The sequence below is a fragment of the Myripristis murdjan genome, chromosome 21, assembly GCF_902150065.1.
Source record: "Myripristis murdjan chromosome 21, fMyrMur1.1, whole genome shotgun sequence".
Taxonomy (NCBI): domain Eukaryota; kingdom Metazoa; phylum Chordata; class Actinopteri; order Holocentriformes; family Holocentridae; genus Myripristis; species Myripristis murdjan.
The window spans coordinates 21,334,729-21,357,265 of record NC_044000.1 but is presented as its reverse complement, the minus strand read 5'-3'; the positions used below and the strand labels follow the sequence as shown (position 1 = coordinate 21,357,265).

Genomic DNA, 22,537 nt, shown 5'->3' with positions numbered 1-22,537 from the left:
AGCAGAGGGAGACAGGGAGACAGTGAGCCGCAGAAGCAGAGGGGGAAAAAGAAGGGGGGAAAAAAGACAAGAAGTGCAGGAGGAGAAGGAAGCAGGAGCTGCTGATGATGGGGAATTTGCATGTATTAACACCGATAACCTGCTTCCTTGTACACACACATACGCACACACACTCACACATACACAAAGCGAAAGAAGAAGAAAAATTAGGAGCGGTTTCGAAAAGGCATCAGTTTAATGAAGTCTGTTTCAAACCTGTGTTCCCCATCTATATCTCTACTGGCGCAGGGTACACCGTTAAGCACAAGTTCAGAGGGGAAACACACAGTGCTGATTTGAGACGCATGAGGTTGCTTGTTTCCCCATTGTTGCTTACAAATCACAGACGACAAACAAATTTGACAGCTCCGATGCAGAACCATATATGATGTCAGTTTGACGCATTCATCAAATTTAAAGCCCACTTTTTTTGATAGTATCGCTTGGAGTTTTTGAATAGAGAGTAAAAACTCTTCACTCAGTAGTCACTCATTGCAGTTTGGGTGGATGACAGTAGGATGAGACATCAGCAGTGACTGGGAAACATCGTGGCTGTGACTATGAACTGGCGTCGGCGGGTGTTCAAGGCAGAACGAGTGTTTTTTTTTTTTGCTCTGTTGTGCTGTATGGCAAGGCCAGCTGCAAGCGTGCATGCGTTATTTCTACATTATTTCTTCGAGTTTGCGTATGTGCAGCTTCCTCCCCATGAGGGTTTAGCAAATGTGAAGGCTCACCTTGCTAGGCTGAGGCTCAGCTTTTGGTTTGACCATCTGAGTACCAGGTGGGATCATGCCTTTGGGAGGGTCCTTCACCTCCACCTCCAAACCAGCATCTACAGGAAAAACAATTTTGACATAATGACAAGTTGACATAATATAGAGCATCTTGTCCTCACGGTGAATGAAATGATTCAGCAGACAGAGGTGTTTTTTGCATTGACTCACCTATTTCAATGCCATCAATAGTGACATGGATGGTATAGAGGCCTACTGCTCCTGGAGTCCAGTTGGCACTGTAGGTTCCATCAGTGTTGGCACGAATCAGCATGTTCTCACTGGGTCTAAGAGGAAGGAAAACAATAAGCCCACTCTCACTAAAAAAAAAAAAAAAAAAAAAAAGAATCTGTCTTTTTTCTGCATTACCGGTCGTACCTCTTTGGGGTTGGGGAAGCAAAGCGCAGCTCTTCAAAGGAGTAGTTCTCATAAGCCTGTGACAAATGACAAAGCACAGAGGCAATGAGGTGACAACATCCCAAACGGTGGCCTACTTAAAACTGATGCAATTTTACAGCTCAGATGCTCCCTCGATGATACATTTACTCAGCTTACATTTTCTAACCAAAAAGAAATCACTCACAATAAGAAAAAAATCGTAAGATTCTCTAACCTTCATCATGGTGATAGCAATGTACCGAGCTTCTTTGACAATCATGGGCTCATAAGTGGCCTCCAGCTTGGGTGTGGGCAGACCTCCAAATGTTAAGTCAGTGCCGGAGGTGGAAGGAGAGGAGCTTCCAGGCAGCCGCTGTAGCTTCTTCACATTCTCCAGCTGCACAGACTTCTTCTGTGAAACAGGCACAGCCTTCACCTCCACCTGTATATGAAACAGACAAGGAACACAGTTAGGAAGTTTGAGATCATAGCTCAGTTATGAGTAAAATAGGCAAATCTGATGAGCATTAACACTTGTATGGAAAATTCTTTCACTTAAGTTATTCCATTAAACATTTATAACTTCAGACTTCGCAGCTTAAGCTGTCATCCTGACCTTCATGTTAGGAACGTGCACCACATCTCCATACTGGTCTTTGGTCTGTACAACAACGGTAGTTGGCCATCCACAGCGTATGTCATCTTTGTTTAGGATCAGAGATGTCTTCTGGGGGTCTGCGTAAGAGTCTGGCTGCAGCCACCTGAATAGAACAAAAACGACAGAGGGAGAAAGGTAATGATGTCCAAGAATAACCATTTAAAATCTGACCTACAAAGAAAAAATACATAAAAATATCCAAACTGAGCTGCCATAGATAAAATTTGGTCTTTTTGTGTCCAGCCACAAAGACATACACTGTACAAAGGCTTACCTCGCCAGACGTCCTCCACTGGAGTTCTGTACACAGGTGATGAAATCCTCCAGGAAGGAGTGCTCATTAGTTTGGAGGTGCAAGGGCAGATTCCCCTCCAGCGCCTCCAAGATGGTCGGGGAGTGAGACAAAGCCAGACCCTTTCCTAAGATCCCTGAGTGGGCCTTACACACCTAGCACAGGGCAAGACAAGGCGAGAAAACATACATTTCAGAGATGGAACATCATATTTTCCAAGATCAGATGCATCATAAAGAAGGTCTCTCAGAAATTAGCACATGACATACCTGGAGAGATGCTTCCTCAAGGATCTCAAGATCCTCCTCCAACTCATTCCCTGGAATTAAATACCACATGAGTAAATCATTTGTCATGCAGGACCAATTCAGCTCCAGAATTCACATTATAGTGTATCCAGAGCATCACAGAATGCTGAATTGAAGAAAAAAAAAAAACTCATTCTCCATTGGCCACAGAAATTCCCTCTTCTCCTATGTTTTCCTTACCAATAGGCAGGGCCAGATCCTTCTTCATCAGAGCTGCAGCACACACACTGCCTAAATAGGCCAACTCCTTCTCTAGCTGGATGATCCCCTGAAATGTACAAAATGGTACTCCAACATATTAATATTCACAAACACATAGCATTTTACAAATGACATGCAGAATGCAGTGGGAAGAAATCATGATGACCTAATTATGCTTCTCAGGCGCAATCATTATCCAGTATCACTAAGCTGTATTGTTACACAATTCAGAGCAGGAGATAGTCAAGTTTCTGTACCTCGTCAGGCCCGGGGTTGAATTCATACCCAACAGCCACACACTTGAAGCCATAGAAACAGGCCTTCTCATCTTTCACATAATCAGATGCTGTTTCCAGTGAGAACAGAACTTCGTTTCCTGAAAGCAAAGATGATGGAAAATATAACTGTAGAACCAAGGAGAGACAGGTGTGCAAATTTCTGTTAGTAACCATTAATGGTTGCTGGCTGTGACAGGTGGCTTAATTAAGCGTGATTAAAGAGATTACAGCACACATGAGGATAATTTGGATCAACAAACAAACATCTATCTTAAGGTTCAGCTTTTTAATTTCTGAGCTGATAATGGTATCACCGACATCCTCAAACAGTCTCTTTTTTTTACTCAATTATGCCACAATATACAGCAATTAATTAAATCCTAGTTTTACTATTAATTTTGTATTTCATTTATCCATTTGGGTGTATTATGAAGCTGCATGGCCAACAACGTCAACAGTCTTTCTTACCTGGCAGTACCAGGACAGTGGTCGGCCAGCCTGTGGAGCCAGAGAACTTCTTGAGCTCAGTCCAGGTGTTGATGGTGTCATGGGCCAGGGGTTTGCCCCCTAGGCTGGACAGGTGGAGGGTGCGGCTGGGAATGAGCAGGCGTAGGACATCCTCTGGCTGGGCAGTGCCACACTGAGGGTCAAACTCAATAGTGGTCCAGCGGACACAGTCTGGGAAAGATACCTGTAGTAGGGAGAGGTAGGACATGGCCAATTCAAACAAAGTTGCATTTATGTCTTTTTTTGGGGGCATAGCATTATATTTTTTGGGTGCAGGACACTTACTAATCAGGTACAATGCCAATGTATACCTTACCCTGTATTGTGTGACTCCAGCTTGCTTGTAGGGATGGTCACTTTCAATCACAGAGTAATGGCTGGATGTTGTGCAAGCAGATAGGCCCTGCTCAGGCTGGTTTCCTGTGGTGCTGTCTGTTGATTGGTTGGGATTAAAGGTGGGTGGTGCATATTTCTGGTTGAGGGCAGAGACGGCAGGTAGCAGCTCTTGAACTAGGCCAAACACTTCAACTGCAGCCTGGAGGAGAAAGAGGAAGGGTGAGCATTTCACCAAAAGGCCCCATCAAAGTGCGACAATTAAAATGTTAAAGAAAAAGGAAGGACACGGCTGTACTCCTGGTTTATTCGCTTACCTTGGGTACAGATGCAGCCACAGGGCCAATGTAAGCCAGGATAAGGGGCAGCAGCATGGAGAACAGGCTGGATGAGCTTAGTAGCTCAGGAATGTCTTCCACTAGAGACAATAAGGGACATAAATAAAACCATCATAAGTGCTTTCAAATTTAACCTTATTTAAAAGACTCTAAAGTAATTGCCAAGACCTCCATAATACAGTTAGAAGTTTTCTGCTCTTACCATCCACAGCAAATGCCCTATGCAGAAGGTCCTTAGCAGCTCTGACCACAGCGCTGACCACAGAGAGAGCTCGGCTGCAGTTCTTGTCCTCCTCATTGGCTTTGCTGAGCAGCTGTGATTGGAGGTCCCCGTCGTATTCGCTCCTGCAGCCAGGACACACACTCGGGTCAGAAAAATACAAATACTTGAGACATTAATATATTAATATGTGTTGTTGTGTACCTATAGTAGAGAATCTGTGGGATCTGTCCTCTGGTCTGGTTGGTCCCATTGCTACTCAAGCTGCAGGTGCTGAAGGTGAAGGACACACCATCAGAGCACTGTACTGTGGTCATTCCACCGTCCCCATTGGCGGTCCGGCTGCCATAGTTTCGTAGGCGGACAGCGTACTTCACCCCCTCCTGCAGCAAAATAAATATATGAATCCAACCATCTACAATTGTCCACCACCAGCATACAATTGCAAAAACATTACAAGTTCAATAAATATGTCACATCATGACAGTTGCATCTCAACAGCAAATCAGATATATATTGTTCTTTGATATACTATGTACCTTGAGTGGCACAGCCTTGTCTAGGCGAATCTCAGCGATATCAGTTGGGGAATCATCAGTGCTGTAGGTGCCCTTCACCAGCTCCAGAGACGTCCATCTGTGGGAATGCGCCGAGTCCCCTGGGTGCTCTGTCTGGGCCTTGGTGGTTAGAGAGCAAACATGGTAGAAAACAGTGAGACGCCAAATTCCCGGAACTGGTAAAGACACTGAGGCAACAACACAGAGCATGTACAATGTAGCAAGATGTAATTTGAACTTGCGTTATAATCTCTCTTACATCATCAGCAAGCACTTCCAGCTCATACTCATGGATGCCCCCTCCTCCGTAGACGCAGAAGCCTACCAGCACCACGCCGGGTTTGTCCACTGTCAGGCAGATGGCATCAGGAGAGCCATTACCTGTGTTCCAACTGCGGCCCTGGCTTGTTTTGGTGAAACGATTGGGAGTCGCTTTCACCGAGTGGAGTGAGTTCAGCCCATCCACCTGATCAGCAAGATCACACAAACGACCAAATATAAGGACCAGATAAGCGAAATGTATCAGACCTATTACTGCTAGAAGTATCTGAGATGGTTCAGCAGATAAGCAGGCAAGTTTTTTTTCTATATACTGGCGAATACTACAATACTGAGTGACTATAAATCTGATTTTAAGTTTTATCTTGTAGATTATGGCCGTCGTACAAACAAGGCATCATGCATACCACCAGGTGGCATTATTGAGGATGAAAAAAACAAGACAAAACAAAACAGCAAGCCATTTCAAATAATGCTGTACACAGCAATGGATGTCATCCAAATGTGTTTGCTGCCAATGTCCTTCATTTGGAGACAATGACAACACGGAGGAGAGAATGGAATGGTGTCTGGTGTAAACTCTATCAATAAAAACATCACAAGGATGTATGGCATCTATTATGTAATATAGACTCTATATCAGCTAGCGGACTTGAGAGCCAGACATTGTTGCTGAAGAGGATGTGCAGGTGCTGTGAAGAAGAATAGTTGTTTCCATGACAACAGACTGGGGAGAAAAACACAGTGGTGGCTAGGGCTGTCGTCAAGACAACCAGCCTATGACGGTTACTATGGCAATGGGAACCAAGAGTCCAGACTGCAGTAAATGGGTATGCATATGAACGGAGAGTGACGGAGAGATGACTGAATGAGGAGTGAGAGAGAGACATCACTGCAGGGCTTATCCCACCCACTTCATGACTCAGCATCCCATAAAGACAATACAGATAGTACAGTGCCCGCCCCTTTTTGTTATTGTTGTTTGGCAACAGTGAAGACACTGTCTGCTGCCAAGCCTGAGCTGTCCCTTTGAAAAGGCTACATGACAACAATAGAGCTGCAGATAGAGAGATTTCAAAATAAGGAAGAGAGGAGAGGAAATGGTATGCAGCATGGCTGGCAGGTCTCTCTTTACCAGTGATCTCACCCGCACCCTACATCACTGTATTCTGAGGGCCAAGCAACATCTAATTTGATTTGGGCCAGAATCGAGGGTTGATTCAATTGTGTTCCAAGCGAATCCAAAAATAGAACTGAATGTGACAGGGGAAATTGTTATAATGTAAATGTCCCAGACTGAAACAACACAAGTTAAAACCAAGAACAAATTAGAGATGACCAGTCTGCTTATGCGCATGCATAATAACAAAATGATGTGTTATTTTATTGATTCCCGTATGGAAATTCTCTTTTCGTTAGCCCCCTCCACAGAGAGATTCAGAGTCAGCTACAGAACAGGACCCATGAAACTGGTAGCGATTCAGAGACTTTCTCACAGTCAGCAGGTTAATGCTGGTCAACACAAAACTCCCCAGCCTCCCTAAAAAGTAGCCTGCATCTGTGTGGATGTTTTTTTTTACCTCAGAGCCCAGAGCAGACGCAGTGAGCTCAGAGACAATGGAGGCCAGTAGGCCGCAGGTGTTGGAGACCAGGTGTGGCGAGAAGAGCTCCACCTCCTTCCTCAGACTCTTCCTCACTGGCAAAACCACAATTACCAGCATCTTTTCCAAAACCTCCCGAAAACTGGTCATGCCCATGAGGTTCTCCTCCGTCTGAGCAGGAGAGGAAAGAGAGAGGGATATGATCAATATCAATATCAATTTAATGAGCTTTGTCTAATTAATCTTGGATATTTCCAGAATAACTGGAAAGCTTTGGCTCAGTGACAATCATTGTCCCAGGGGGTGAAATGAAATCTTGCATCTCTGAAATAATCAATAATGTAAGCCTTAGAAGTGAGGATACCTGATTTGAGTGATGTGCAAAAACGTGTTTTTTTTACTCACGTGGCTGAGTTTTTCCATATGGGCCACCAGCAGGGGGAAGCGGTGAGCAAGGGCAGAGTCATTCTCTGTGCTGACCTGTTTGACCAGTGAGCGCAGCAGCACTTCCCCATCATATGCGATGGGCAGGATGGATGTCAGTTTAACTGAGGTGTTGCACAGAGCTGACATTACTGCCGCCAGCAGACGGCTGCTGGACGTGCGAAAGTTGGCCTCGGCAATGTCCTGAAATACAGGGAGGAGAACAGAATGAGGCTCTTGTTTTATGTTTTTTTTCTAGTACTTCTCTCTCATATGTTCATTCTGTAATCACAGAAATACTGTGCACTGTGCCTCTGCCCATTGTCGGTTGCTTGTAATTTCATAAGACTTAATTGTTATTCTACTGTTGCACTGATTAAAAAGTCATCAGCTGACTACCTAAAATGTAAAGTACATGCAGGTCTGGGCCTGTGAAGGAAAGAGTGACTATTCGTGCTTTATAAGACACTGACACATTAAAATATTTTAATAAACAATCATTACTAATGTGGATATGATAACCAAGCAGGTAGAGGGAAATAACAGGTACAACCTTCTAGTAAGGTCAGATATCATCCCTTTACTATAAAGCAGCCTTTAAAACCAGGAATAGAAAACAATTTCATGCCATATCACGATGTTATGATATCCAAAATCCAAAACGATATCTAGTCTCATATCCCATTGTTGATACCATATCGATAAATCGCCCAGCCCTGTATGTAACTACTAAACTGTTTATAACTATATAGCTTATGAACACAATGATTCCTGCACAATTTTCATACAGAATGAGTACTACATGCTACAGCGCTTTCTTTTGGGGCCAGTCTGAATTCTGTGACCCAAAGAGTCAATAATGTTTTGCGCTTTCAAGCCCAAAGTGTGAGTACAGACCTACTGGCTGAAGCACAAGAGGCCTCTTCATACTATTTTCAAACACTCTAAACCATCACTTGGCATTTTATTCCAAACTACTTAAGGAAAAAGAGGTCATCTGCAATCTTGGACCCCTGTCAGTAATCTGACCTGGTCCAGGCAGTTGAGCAGGTCACAGAGGCAGGCCCACTGCAAGGCGGGTGTGGGGTAGAAGGAGTGGAAGCAGGCGGTGAAGGTGTTGTGGCACTCCTGCAGCACAGCCTCCAGCAGGGTGAGAGGCTGCGACAAGTAACCCTGGGGGTCGTTGTCCAGCTTGGTCAAGCAGTTGTCCATGCCTTCTGACAGGATCTTCTTCAGCAGGCTGCGTGTCTTTCCCACGCACTCCGCCAGCTTGCTCGACTCCTCCACCACAGCCTTGGTGCTGGCTGCAAACCAAAGAACACAGAGAGTGAGAGAGCAAAATTTGGATCTCTTCAGCGCCTTTATCTAACTGAAGAGTTCTACTCAAGCACATCCACTCTGGAGTAAAACAAAGTGATGAGCTACCCTCAAGCTCATCATTCAAAAGCTCTAAAATATAAAGGATGCAGTCTGTAAAGGCATTAACATTTTGTAAGCCTTACTTAACTACTTTCCTCCAAAAGATGTATTTAATTTGCATTTTCAGCCATTATTCATTTTGTGCATCATATTTTTAAATGGCACATATCTCATTCTGAAAAATAATTTCTTAACTGATTTTCTTTCAGAAAAACATTAGTAAATTTCTGTGAAAATGTCTGCATATAGCTACAACCAGCTTAGGTTAAGGTTACGTCACCCTGTCAGTTAGTACCAAAAACTACAAAGATTTTAGTCAACATGTGCCATTGTGGGACATGGCGATTCAATGAATCACTTTGAGCTTAGCTTACAGATACCAAATTCTAGTCCTGAGTTAATTTAGTGTCAACCTGGTTGCATCTTATCACAAATTACATTTTTATTTCAAGTTTCAGCTCATAAATTGTTCAAGAAAGCAGCACTTTGAACAACTTAAAATGAAAACTTAAAATTTCCACAGAGAATGAACCACTCCTTTTCCAAGGCTAAAATGTAATTTTATTTAGGGTCTGTGTGCTCCTACCAGAGATGGGGAAGATCTCACAGATGTAGACCCTGAGCAGCCGGAGGCAGCAGGTCCCAACAAAGCGCAGTCTCTCCAGGTCCAGCAGGGTCGCTGTGTATTGGAAGCCCTTCAGGCCTCGCAGCTCCTCCACACCCAGGACAAGGGTGGTCCAGCTCCAGTGAAGGATGCTCAACAGAGACTCAAAACACTCCTGCAGAGAAAAAGAGAAAGACACAGAGAAAAGGACAAAGATTTGACTACAATACCATATTGCTAAACAAAATTACCTGTCAACACACTTTCAGATAAAAAAGAGGGGCAGCAAAATACCATTTTAAAAAGAGACTGTACTCACCACTGACACCGTACGAGCAAAAGAGCGTTTCAGGATATGGACCGGCTCGCTAGTCTGCTGTTTCCCTTTGGATGCATTGCCATCATTTGATGGAAGCCTAGTTTTAAAATATAAACAAACGATAAGAATAAAAATTGACTTGATAGACAGAATAGACTGCATCACTGCACACAGATCTGAGGAATGTAATAAGTTACTTGCCTGTACAGTAGCTGAGGTATTTGACCTGCATTAACATCGGTGCCGTTGTTGGATTTCTTAGAGCTCTTGAATTGAAACACCACACTTAAAGCAAGGAAAAATAAGACAAAGTTAAAAAAAAGCCTCTGGCCACTATTCACTTCAAAAATGTTTACAATCATTTAAATTCAACCACAAATTGACCAAGGAACATATACGGTAAAAATATATTACCGGTATGTATTAATTTCTAAAAAAAAAAAAAAAAAAAACACTAGATTAAAAAATAGATTTTTTATTATTGTGATATGTTTTACCCGTCATCAGTAGTAATGGTAGCCTGCCCGTGGGAGCCACAGTCACTGCTGGGCCCAGACACCCTGGCCCAGGCCACATACCACCAGCCCAGCTGCAGCAACACTGGCTCATCAAACATCATGGCATATTTCTCCCTGTGGACAGAGTTTATTCCTTTATGTTTACGCCTCTACTTGTCAGAAGAGAAAGGAAACATGGTACAGATTGACACATAAACTGTACCTGGCGGCGCAGTCGTACGCCAGCACGTCAGTCTCAGCCAGCAGATCACCGTCTGTCTCGTGGTCGCCCCCATCAGGCCCCAGTTCAAACAGCTGCATGACAACAGATGACAGTAACTATCAAAGTCTCCTCGGGACATTAATGTAAGGCAGATGTCACACTTTATGTGTTGAATTATTTTACTCTCCAACTCTCATTTTAGGTGCCATATGAAGTGGAATTATTCTTCTTATGCAATGATTATATAAGGGTAAACTACGACAACTGTTCCTTGCTAGTTTTTCTTACAAGCTCTGAAGTTGTGAGAACATTTTGTTAGTCTGTCAAAGCTGCTGCATAAATTTCTGGAGTAATACAACTGATAACCTTATCAAGTTAGTTTCAATTCAGTACATTTGCATCAAATGATATCTTCATCGGACTCTGGACAAAATTTGAAGCAAACACACAAAAGCTGAAAATCTGATTAAGTTGCTAAACAAATTAATAACTATTATATCTGATTTCCCCTGGGAGAAGTGTCCCTGCTCACCTTAATCTTGGCGGTGTACTCGCCTCGACCCCCAAACAGGCCCAGGCCACCCAGCAGGATGTCTGCATCAGCACAGAAGCGGATGGCCTCCACCGAGTGAGCTGAGTAGCCCCAGCCACCGCCATGACCTGTAACATCACACACGGGATCAGTCCACAGGGTGTAGCTGCATCTTTTACCATCCATGTTTCCCACAACTGTTGACTAAAGGGGATGATTAAGTGATCTGAATCAGGTAATCTGGCTAATTATCTGTGAACAGACTCATCAGCTTTGAATCATCAACCTGGAGGCTAGGTGGGAGGTGTGAGGGGCTGGGATGTGCATGACTTTTTAATAGAAGACCCTGATTCAGTGATCTGATGATAAGCTGATTAGCCTAATAAGATTGAAATAAGTCAAAGGGCTGGTGCAAAAATATACAGCTCAACACTGTGAATTAAATTATGTTAAATCAAAACATAAAACAGACACTGAAGTGTATCTTCCAGCATAATGCATCATACACCATCTGTCATGTATTTATTACTAAATATCCACTTACTCTCAAAGCGGTTGACCACGCTGTAGTCCTCCTTGGAGTAGACCTTCATCACGGCCTGGGTCTCTTCCTCTGCGCTGGCTACACCCATCTTCAGTTCCTGCATGGCTGCTAACGTATCCAGGCAACCTGTCAGGGCACACATGTAGACCTCCTTTTAGTATTAAACGATGCAAAACAAAAATGCTCACAGTAAAAACATTTGTGTACACAGTGAATGACACTTTATCATATACGGGGCTGTGATTTGGCAGCAAAGTTGGTTCGTAAAATCAACTGTTCACAACAGCTGAAACATATGGAAAGAGCAGACTAAATCAGTTTTCCTAGTAAGGGGTGTAGGGATCTCCAGGGCTCATTCAGAGAGATACACAAAGGCCCAAGACAATGAAGAACAGAAGATTTCACTTTTATCTCACCCACTAGAGGATATCAAAACGAGAAAAGCTATAACGACAATTATTTGCATAGGTTTCATTTCCCTTTCCCTTTACACTGCCATTCAATTCTAAATCATGACTATTCATTCAATAATAAAAACATAAGAAAAGCAACACAGGCTCTCTGTGATGAGGTTCCTTAGGACAAAATGTTATCAAATTAGGGTCTGTATGCAGGGTAACAAACATATTTGTTTGTTTTTTGTTTTTGTTTGCTTACCAGAAGGTTTCTTTTGCCCCCCTTTAGGGTGTATTTTTTCCTTTCCAGGGTCAATTTTATTTAACTAAGGCAACTGCGTTGCATAGTGGAAAAAAACACTAAATTAGTACCACCAAGATCTGTTTTATTTGAAATCCTAAGCTGCATGTCCCCCTTTTCTTTCTCACTGCCAGAAACAGGCAGCGGGTCTTAAACAAGAGGAGAGCGCAATTTCCCCTATTCCCTGTCCCACGCCAGTGCATCTTACACTCAATTGCTGAGTTTTTTATAAAACTGGTTGTTTTATTTTTTGCTGATGCCGTGGTTTGTGTGCAATTGGCAATTTCTTCTACTGCTAGCTGCATGGAGTCAACATTTCTTTTTCTACTGCCTCAGGCTGCTTACTAGCTGTTTTCAGGTCACAAACAGCTTCATTTTTCACATCCAGAACACACAGGAAAGAATCAAATTGGCCATAGACTCCCACGATTTACCTATGGTGGCCCATGGGGGACAGGAGTCTCATTCACACAAAATTACCTGAACAAGTCAACAAACAAAAATGTAAACAGGGTAAAATGCTGAAAAGGCTACTCCTAGTGTTCAGGGGTGTTTTTTCCCCCAGACCTTTGCTAATTTCTGACCCTGTGCGTGAGCTACTGCCCATGATAAATATGAGAACCCCTAAACTGCATTAAGGTCTGAGGAGTGGAAACAGAGAGACTTTTTCCCCCATCACTGTCAGATGAAAACCTTGTTAATTCCAATTTTGGTAATTCCCAAGGTGTGGTTTCAAATGAGTTGAGAAAATGACATCTCCCTTGGTTTATGAAATCTTCTCAAAACCCCTTGGGCAAATTAATTAAAGCATAATGGTCAAACAAAAACAAGGCAGTTTTTCCTAGCAGACAGCAACATTTCATGAACATGCAATCCGGAGATGTTGTTGAATGTTTACCCAAGATGTGTAGGGCTCCATGAGAGCGTGTAGTGGTGGCCTGTGATCCAGACGGGAGTGCCAACTCTGGGCTAAGGATACTACAGCGAGCCTGTAGGTCTGTGGCAGAGGGCACCCTGGCATCAGCGATCACTGCATTGTAGCACCACATCTCCCTTGAGGCTGGCAAGAACCTGGAAACATGCAGAGAGCACATTAATGAGCCCTTCAACAATCCCATTCAGAAGGGGTCTATCTAAATAAGTAACAAGTAATAAGGACTTGTGGATGGTACATTATAACTCTGCTTAGCTGAAACTTAACAGAATGGTTTTATTATATAAAGAGATGTGGTGACCATTTGAGATCACAAGGCAAACAGAGTACACACGCACACATATCTCCTTCCAGGTATTGAGTCCAGACAAGAATGAGCCATAAGATTAAGTAGAATGACTCGCAACACTAGATGTGCATCTAATGAATTCCACAGATTTCTTCACTGGTTACATACAGAATAAAAAACGTTTTGAGTCATGACATGCTCTTCATTGGGTAGTCTTTAGGGAGAAACCAGTCCAGGTGTTCCTACTGGAGACAATGACTCCAGTCCACCCATGGGTGTGACAAACAAACTGAAGACCGTTGTGGATTGCCCTTGGACTCACCTCCAGATGACATCATACACAGGGTCGAGACACAGGCCAAAGCCCTGCAGGTCCTCCTGCTCAGAATCATTGAAGGTGCGGCAGCTTCCATCCATCTTGTTGATGAGCAAGCATTTGAACGGTGGAGGTTCAGAGACCGAGGTGGGCACCAGGCCTATGATGTGTTTGCTGGCAAAGATCTCAGAAGTGGCGAGAACATGGGAGTTGATGAGGGCCTCATCGATCCGCAGGAATGTCTGGTCTCCGCTGGCGCCGATCCAAGTCGCCTTTCGTCCATATTTGGCACCAATGTTGGGCATGGGAGATGGCTTTGTGTTCCAGTAGGGCATGTCCAGGATGGGCCGGCCCAGCTGCCCTTTCTGTAAAACCAATAAACATATTGAGAACTGAGAATTCTGTGATCAGCTACATCAAAACTATTAAGTATACAGTGATGGACATCAAAAGTGCTTCATAATATATAACATTCATAGGATAAACCAAAAATGAAGTATCAAAGCATGATGCTGACAGTGTTCTGCATACTTGGAGAAACATTCTTCTGTTGTAAAAGGGGAAAAAAAACTCTTAACAAATAAAAAGCAGGACACCTCAGGGTCCCTTATAAAATATCAGGGATGTTTTCATTACCGAGAAGCTGCCGAAGGTGAAGACCTGCCCGTCCATGAGGAGCACAGCTGTGTGGTTACTGCCTGCGGTCACCTGAACACTGGGGCTCGGCAGGGCTTGCACCAGGGTTGGAGAACCCCTAACAAGTAGAAACAATAGCTTAGATGGTGTATGTGTATGCATGACTGTGTGTCTGTATGTTATTTGTAGCACTAGTCACCTGGAGTTGACATCTCCGTGTCCAAGCTGCCCATGTTGGCCATAACCAAATGTGTATACATCTCCATTCTCCATCAGCACCACTAAAAGTAAAGAAGATGTAATTCATAATTATCAAATTGAGTACAATTACACTATCTATGTAACAATGAAAGGTATGAAAGTACTCATATTTTCTCATTTTCTTTTCAGTAAAATCAGCCCCTTTGGGGAGTCCCTCACCATTTTTCTTGAAAGACAATGTCTGACATGCAAACAAAGCTACTGAACATTAAGACTCCCCCGGCGAGATTTTGATCACAATTCATAACGGAAGGCATCAAAGGAAGCAGGAAGTGGCTGACAGGAAGTGGTCATACAGTAAGCAAACCTACCGGAATGGTGAAAGCCACAGCTGACCTGCACGGCCCGCATCTCACAGTCAAACCTCACCGCCCCTGGAGGGTAGGTGGTGATTTTACTGGCATCCTTCTCTCCCCGCTCACTGCTACCATCTAAAAGGCAAACAATCAGTCAGCACAGATGGGGCAGAGAAGGAGGAGGAGAAGGGGGGATGAAAATAAAGCTGCAACGTCAGAGCCCTGAGGTGGATGTCTCTGCGCAGTCCTGGAAAAAAGGGAGCTGGAAGGAGGAGTGGATTCAACAAAGAAAAGGAGGAAAATGGGAGAGCATGCTGACAAAATAAAGGAGGGAAGCAAAACCTCTAAAACAGAAAGGCTTTTGGCAACCAGACCCATTAAGTTACTCTCATTAAGTTACCATTCTCTCTCCATGTGTATAAACTTTTTTTGGACAGACAGTTAATTGTAATTGTAATTTGTACTTCTATTTGACATCAACAAATACTAGATGGTTCATAGTTCTTTTTTTAAAGTATGTGGTAAACCTGGTTTGGCGTCATGTCATGGATTGGATTCTTTCTGTGTGCAAAGAGGAAGAGGGAATCTGGTTTACCCTGAGCGTTGTTTCAGAGGTCATAGTAGTGGTGTGTGAGGGGAACAAGGTACAGTAGATATAGGCCCATGCATTACATCAAATACAATGAATCTGAATACACTTTTGGACCAGGGACCAGCTTGTTGTGGATGACCTCCTTTGAAGAGCTTTAAAACTGATGTCAGCTAGGTGAGATCGCTTTTAACTGGTTTGATTTGAATAAATGATCCGTCAGCAAATAAATCATAAACCTTTGCTGGTCCATGGCCCAAAGTCTAAAGGGTAAGGTTGAAAGTTCAGTTCATGGACACAACTCTCAGTGACAGTGAGTATACAGAACTGCACTTAATTGACATCTGAAGCACACTGAATGCTTCCTTGGAGGTCACAAAGGGAACACCAGTACATCAGTATGCCGTTTGGGGAAAGTGGAACACCCATTCCTCTTCAGTAGTGTAACTCCATGAAGTGGGCTGCTCAGGCCAGTATCTCAAATAACCTACTCTTAGTGGAGGAAAGCTATTTAGCAAAGCTGTACAGCCCCAGTATCTGAGGTGACAGTAGGAAGGAAACTAGGAAGATCTAATTCACCCTTTCCTCACTGCTGCCATATATAACAGGGGGGGACATAAAAAGAAGACTATTTATACTTAATACTAATTTTTTCATTTGGAAAGTTTTCAAACGGGACCTGTTCAGTTAGTGCCTCACATCCTAAAAATAAGCATTTAAAACTAGTGACTCTGCATCCAGTCTTTCAGATCTGTCCCATAATTGTCAGCTTGTCGTTTATCAAAGCCTGCTCTCCCTGGTGCCTGCTGTTTCATCTGCTTCTAATGCTGCAGTGTGGCCTGTGGAGTGACAAATCAGCTGCTTAGGCACTTGATGGTAAATCCAGTCAGACTAGGACACTGATTTCTATTTAGGTCTGAACAAAAGCAACAATGGCAGGCAGTCTACTCCAGGGACTACGACTACTAAACCACAAGACGCACTAAAATAACTAGACTTCAGCTTTATTGTTGTTCTGTCCTGTCTTATGTAAACATATTTCCTAGAAAACCAAGGTAAACAATCAGTACTAATACAAAAAGGGCAGAAACCATCCCGCTGAAGAGATTAGCCTTTACCCAGGCCTGAAGACTTCACATCCTCCACTGTGGGTCAGAGTGAGCCCTTCCTGACTACACCGTTGGTTGTTTGTTACCATGAGATTGGTGAAGACATAAGAGTCTTGCCTTCAGAGAGTGAGAGAGGAGGTGGGCGGGACAGCCAGACTGGGAGGTGAGTCAGAGGGGTGTCCTTGCACCCGTTGAGTTAGGTAGTGAAGACCGTAGTACCTTTGTGCTTGTCCCGTTTATGCCTTAGGGCCTGAAGGGGTCTTATTCTGGCTAGGGCCTGCTCACGCTGGTTCATAAATATGGGGCCGGGGAAAACAAGGGGGCCTGGGGGAGAAAGAAACTTTCACATGCATGCACAAGGCTCACAAATGGGAGAGAAAACATGGTAATACTACAACACAACAACAATACACACACACTGCAAAATTATAAAGACACAAGCAAGGGGGAAGTCACCAAGGCACAACACCCAAGCTCACAACAGCACCTGAGGGCACGATCTATTAGAGGCTAAAAGGGATGGTCATACTGTGTGTAGCTTCAGCCTTTAAACACTAACCCCCTCACTGTCCCCACACGCTCCCTGCACATACTTTGAATTCTCTGTCATACAAACGTCAACCTGGTAAGGCCAACAAAAACACACCCTCCCATTTTGTCACTCTGCCCAGCCCTGTGTCATACCTCGACCCTCCTCCAGCCTGTGCCGGCGGTTGATCCTCTGCCGTTTCTCCTCCTGGCGGATCTGAATGTGCTCCTCAATGTTAACTCCTGGAGGGGGAGGGACAGGCACAGCTGAAAACACAAAAGTCCCCGGATACAGGCAGCCCAGACAGGATGCAGGAGGAGAAGAGAAGACAGGGCAGAGTAGAGCAGAACAAGACACACATGAATGAATGACAAACATGATGGAAAAGCGATGACGCTCCACAACACAAGGACAAAATAACGCATGAGGAATGACAAGTGTGTATTATACTGCATCCAAGCAAATGCAACAAACAATGTGACATGTACGGCATAATAAGCAGCGTGCGAGAACCACACATACAGAGAGCTTGCCCAACACTGCTCAAGGCAGACTACCGGGAAGATCCAACAAATTGAAAAGCACTGCAACAACATAACAATGCCACTGATGTGTAGGCATATGGTGGCTAAATGGAGATGTATTGGGCTTTGTGGTTTTGACCAAAATGTAAACAATGCAAGTGGTGATGCAGGTGAAATATGAATACTATATGAATGACGGGCTAAAACAGGGGGAACATAAAGCCATTTAAGGTATCAGTGGCTATACCTAGCAGCAGGTCCAGGGGAATCATCTCCTTTACAGCATCAAAGATGCCCCTCTGCCTGGCCTCCTGGCCATCCAGCTCCCTGGCACAGGCCTTACAGCAGCCACACGCTGAGCAGCCGGATTCCCCAGAACCACAGCCACAGATACTGGTGGAGACACAAACACACACACACAGAAACAGAAACATTCATATCATGATTAACAATTCAGCCAATACAGCAATACATTAAAAAATGGGAATAGTAAAATTACATAACAGATTAAGTTCAAATATCCTAATACTCAACCTGATGAGCATTCGGTCTCTATTAGCAGTACATATTGATTAGTAAGAACAAGCACCAAATAACTACTCTGATAACCACCTTCACCTTTCACCAGACTGTGTCTACTCACCCTCCTGGTACTCTGTCTGGCCGCCCACTGCTGACACAGCTGGCACCGTAGCCGGTGCAGTCCCCACACACTGTGCAGACCATGCACTGGTCCAGCTTCCACTTGTGCATGCCTGGCTGGCACATCATGCTCTTCTCCTCCTTCTCCTCCAGTTCATCTTCCAGGTCCTCGTCCATGGCTGTGGCCATGCTCTCCACCCCAAACGCTATAACAGGAAGACGCACACAAACACAGAAAAAAGGACAACAGATCAGGATACTAGAAAACTGAAAAATGTCTGCCTTGTGGGATTATTTTGTCTGTTTGTTGATATGGGTGTGTTTTCTCTCACCTTTCCCTGCCTGGCTCATGGCTCCAGTGTCTCGACCACACTGGCCCTTGTTGTTGACCCCAAAAGTCCACACTTCTCCACTCTTGGTCAGGACACAAGTGTGAGCCTTTCCCATGGCAACCTGAGTTACAAAGTGACCTTTCAGGTCTGTCACCTGGCCTGTAGAGGGGAAAGAAAAGATGTTGATACAAGAAAATAAAATAACTTACATCTTACCTTCCACCTACCAAAAAAAAAAATCAGAATTAAGGTACTGGTCTTTATCGACCCAGGAAAGTAGATAATGACAAGGAGAAGAAAGCGAGTAAACAGTGTCTCAGGTCAGAGTTTGAAAAGTCCTCATTCCCCCTCCAGTCCACTCACAGGTGCTGTCACTGTAGATGGCATCTTTGCCAAACATGTAAAGCTCTCCATCCTTAGTGACGATGCTGCTGCTACCATTGTTGCAGGCGGTGTACACTGCCGTCTTGGTCTCCAGCTTGATCATCTTCTTAGGCTTGTAGGGCTTTGGCTGTCTGCGACTCTTGGCTGCACAAAACAAAAATGACAGACATCAGCTTTGCAACTACAGTACAACCGACTGCGTTTCCATTTTTGCCAGCATCTGAACTGATTTTAAAAGTTTCAAAGCAGTGGCTAGAAGTCATGATTTGCTATTATGCCTAAATGTGGTACATAATTTCCCGTGATGGATAATTTAAAGATGTCTTACTGGACTCTCCATCTTCTCCCTTGCTGGCAGAACCCGTAAAGAACACACTGCCATCCTCAGCTACTAGCAGCGCATGAGAGCCATCATGGCCCACTGAGAACTGGATGATCTTGGGAGATTTGGTGACAGGCAGCTCCACCCATTTACCTGCCGATGGGCCACCCTGCTTTATGCCCAAGCTCTGGTACTTTCCTGTGTAGTAGATCTGAGAAAGGAAGAAGAAGGCAGATGAATTAAACACAGAGACAAGGAAATCCAAGGGGAGACTTCAGCAGTGCCTTAATCATAGTGGCTAGTGTTGAGGAGTCAAAGTCTATCTACCAAATGCAAAAACACAACTGTTACGCTTTATTAGCCCTTGGTGGCAAACTGAAAAGTAAAAAAATCAAAAGAGAAAGAGAGAAAATAGTCAGCAGTAACTCTCCGTTCCTGACAGTTCCCGGTAAGATAATGCACCAAACAACCTGAAGCTACAGTCTTTATTTCAGAGCTGCAAAAGCACCAATAGTCAGGGGAGCAGTGAGAGGGAGGACAAGCAGGACGATGCAATCATTACAATCTCAACAATACAGTGCTGTCAGTGCTCTGAGATGAGTGCATGTGTCATTAGAATTATCCAGGGGCAGATTGTGATGATACATTTACACAAGCTGCTGCTGGGGGTATAAGAGCTATTATTACTCAAACTGTCTGACATTCACTTGTGCCAATTACATAATCCCAACAAAACAACATGAGAGGACAACAGACTGCATATCATAAACAGTGTGGAACCACGCAGGACTTTGACTTTGTAATATATACCACATGCCAGGCGGTGTGGGCACAGTGCTGAAGTATCTAGTGCAGGTGATGTGTGAACTTTGCACCAAGTCAGTGGTTAGCTGCTCCTATTTTTACCCATCCAGTCGGCCTGGGTTGGGGTAATCTGCAGATAAGGCCCACTATGAGATTAGGGCCTCCACACAGACACAGCACTGAGCAGCAGGTCACTGGCCTGAGGTTATCTACGATGGAAGCACACTGCACCACACCCACAGGCCACAGGCATACACTACCACACCCTCTCACACACCCTGAACACCTTCATAGTTGGCATTCTCTTCATACTGAGACAGTATGCGTGAAACTGTCAACTCTCCTATCCAACAAAGCAACAAAGCACTGCATCTCTAAACACAATGACTGCGCCTATGTTGTTCTATGGCAAAAAAAAAAATGTAGTTTAACACCAAGTCAAGTTTTGTGCCCACTTCCTTCCCCAGTCTTGTATATGCAAAAGAGCACAAACACACATATTATATGATTTCTATGCTATCTAAACCATATAATAAAATTAGCTAGTAAATGGCAAACTGTGGTTATCATCATTATTATTATTATTATTATTATTACCACCTTTACATAGGTTTATGCACATTTGTGGATAAGCTTCTACCACAGCAGCCCCTGGTGTGTTTCTATGGAAGTAGACAGTGTATTATAGGCCAGAGCCACTGCTTAGCTGGATGGTTGGAATAACCTAATCATTTCCAGTTATTTAAGCATGGATGTCTCTTCATGAGTTTAATATACACACAGCCACTGCCGAAAGGGGAGGAGTCGAGAGGACAATGGACAGTGCCCAGACCAGTTGTTATCTGCATATCAATTTACATACAATGTATCTCCCTCCTGTGCAACTGATAACACAAAAATTGATGCAAATTGACAAAAAGGAAAAAAAATAGACTTAGAGTCTAATGGTCTGCAGAAAGGACCAAAGTGGTTGCATGGGCTGTGTGAGCAAATGAGTGAAACAGTGACATGACCTTGTTTGGAGGCCTGAGTTGTTGGTAATGGGGCTAAATGCTAAGTTTGTGGTGGGAAGATGTTAACACCAGAGTAAATTCATTCCAGAACAGCGAAATTAAGTTTACACTTTAAATACACTGCTTGCCTTAGTTAACAGTGAACACATGATATGACGTAAAGAAATCGGGTCAAATTTCAGAGCACAACTTAATGCAACATTTAAGTCATATGATCTCATTATTAAGATTACAACAACTCCTTTCCTTGTTGTTGCCTTTATACAAGTGTAGTCTGTTGTAGCTCTTTAGCAAGTTATTTGTGTAGTAAATATTTATATGTGAACAAAATGCTGGCTCAACAGATGAAAACATGTCTCGCTCCAAACCGCAGAGCATACCATAGTAAATATGTATTTTGGTACGATGGGTATAAGAAGGTTTAACCGCTATTCATCTGTTACATTACTATAACATTTCAAACAGGCTTCCCACACTTTAGGAAATAATTTTCAAGGATTTTTCAAGGACACATTCTGTTGCTCACAGAAATTCACCAAACTGGATAAACTGGCCAAATAGCTCAAAACTGCATGAAATTTATGTCTTACATAACGCACTGTCAACATGTTTTTGCATTGTACATCCATGGTTACAATGCTGCCTAAACAGTGATTTCTAGGAATGATTCAGAATGCTTGAATATGCATTACCCTGTCTGACAGCAGGGATTCATGCTGCACCTTCACATTTTAAATCAAAAGTCTGGAATGACTTTCATAATCTAGACAGTAAAGCTGAGTTAGATATAGGCATTGCTGTATGCAAATTATGTCATGAGGCAATGGAATGACTATAGAACTAAAACTAAAACTGAAAAATGTATTTTACCACGGTGGGCCGCTACAGCAGAATATCTAAAGGTGAAACACTGACTAAACTACCAACTGTGGACGACTTCCTCCTGCCGAAAGTGAAACCGAAGTCTCTCAACTGAAAGTGAGACCTAACTAAAAGCCCAAGATCAAATGGCTTAAATGGTGAGGGGACCAAACGATCCACCAACCCGCCGATTCATTAATACTGCTATCTATAGAACCCTGCACAATCACTAGTGGGGCTAAAATCATTAAGTGTAATTTAAAGATAATTTAGCATTTACAGAGGGTCAACAAACACCTTAAAACAGGGTGTGCCATATTTATTGGTACGCTGTCATTTCTTGATCCTAGAACAAAATCAATTCCAGACAATTAACTATAAGCAGATGTTACCACTTGGGAGGATGTTAATTATGACAGATTTATTTGGCCTGTGTGAGGACGCAGGGAGAAAACACATACAGAAATACTATTAACTTAAACCTTTTTTTTCCCCACAGGTGCACCCTCTAAAGCAATGGGCCTGTCATTAGCAAGACCAAATCTCTTGAAACCCAACTGCTGAAGCCGCTCAAGACGAAGGAAATGCAGATTTAAAGAATCAACTGCAGACCCTTACAACAGCAACAACATCTTCTTGCTCAACGTATTAGTAACACGCACCCGAGCCTCCGATTT

At 43.5% G+C, this 22,537-nt stretch overlaps 1 protein-coding gene across 12 annotated transcripts in view; it reads right to left on the bottom strand.

Annotated features, from left to right (window-relative positions):
* Positions 1–22,537, bottom strand: part of mycbp2 (MYC binding protein 2) — a 62,315-nt gene that overhangs the window by 21,734 nt on the left and 18,044 nt on the right. For 8 of the 12 annotated variants that reach the window (XM_030080311.1, XM_030080313.1, XM_030080321.1 and 5 more), the window contains exons 12-49: positions 19,189–19,393; positions 18,840–19,004; positions 18,477–18,635; positions 18,146–18,350; positions 17,750–17,895; positions 17,134–17,244; positions 16,669–16,773; positions 14,767–14,886; positions 14,394–14,475; positions 14,195–14,312; positions 13,565–13,923; positions 12,918–13,090; positions 11,324–11,449; positions 10,780–10,907; positions 10,248–10,339; positions 10,025–10,159; positions 9,729–9,812; positions 9,528–9,624; positions 9,191–9,383; positions 8,215–8,489; positions 7,168–7,389; positions 6,742–6,933; positions 5,142–5,348; positions 4,865–5,002; positions 4,530–4,708; positions 4,308–4,450; positions 4,085–4,185; positions 3,751–3,969; positions 3,396–3,618; positions 2,907–3,025; positions 2,629–2,716; positions 2,410–2,459; positions 2,123–2,295; positions 1,807–1,951; positions 1,426–1,632; positions 1,191–1,246; positions 984–1,099; positions 774–871 (exon numbers count right to left, since the gene is read on the bottom strand). In XM_030080311.1, coding sequence (XP_029936171.1) covers positions 774–871; positions 984–1,099; positions 1,191–1,246; positions 1,426–1,632; positions 1,807–1,951; positions 2,123–2,295; positions 2,410–2,459; positions 2,629–2,716; positions 2,907–3,025; positions 3,396–3,618; positions 3,751–3,969; positions 4,085–4,185; positions 4,308–4,450; positions 4,530–4,708; positions 4,865–5,002; positions 5,142–5,348; positions 6,742–6,933; positions 7,168–7,389; positions 8,215–8,489; positions 9,191–9,383; positions 9,528–9,624; positions 9,729–9,812; positions 10,025–10,159; positions 10,248–10,339; positions 10,780–10,907; positions 11,324–11,449; positions 12,918–13,090; positions 13,565–13,923; positions 14,195–14,312; positions 14,394–14,475; positions 14,767–14,886; positions 16,669–16,773; positions 17,134–17,244; positions 17,750–17,895; positions 18,146–18,350; positions 18,477–18,635; positions 18,840–19,004; positions 19,189–19,393 — 5,754 coding nt within the window. The remainder of the gene's footprint in view (positions 1–773; positions 872–983; positions 1,100–1,190; positions 1,247–1,425; positions 1,633–1,806; positions 1,952–2,122; positions 2,296–2,409; positions 2,460–2,628; positions 2,717–2,906; positions 3,026–3,395; positions 3,619–3,750; positions 3,970–4,084; positions 4,186–4,307; positions 4,451–4,529; positions 4,709–4,864; positions 5,003–5,141; positions 5,349–6,741; positions 6,934–7,167; positions 7,390–8,214; positions 8,490–9,190; positions 9,384–9,527; positions 9,625–9,728; positions 9,813–10,024; positions 10,160–10,247; positions 10,340–10,779; positions 10,908–11,323; positions 11,450–12,917; positions 13,091–13,564; positions 13,924–14,194; positions 14,313–14,393; positions 14,476–14,766; positions 14,887–16,668; positions 16,774–17,133; positions 17,245–17,749; positions 17,896–18,145; positions 18,351–18,476; positions 18,636–18,839; positions 19,005–19,188; positions 19,394–22,537) is intronic. The other 4 variants (XM_030080312.1, XM_030080323.1, XM_030080314.1 and 1 more) reach the window with 3 other exon arrangements.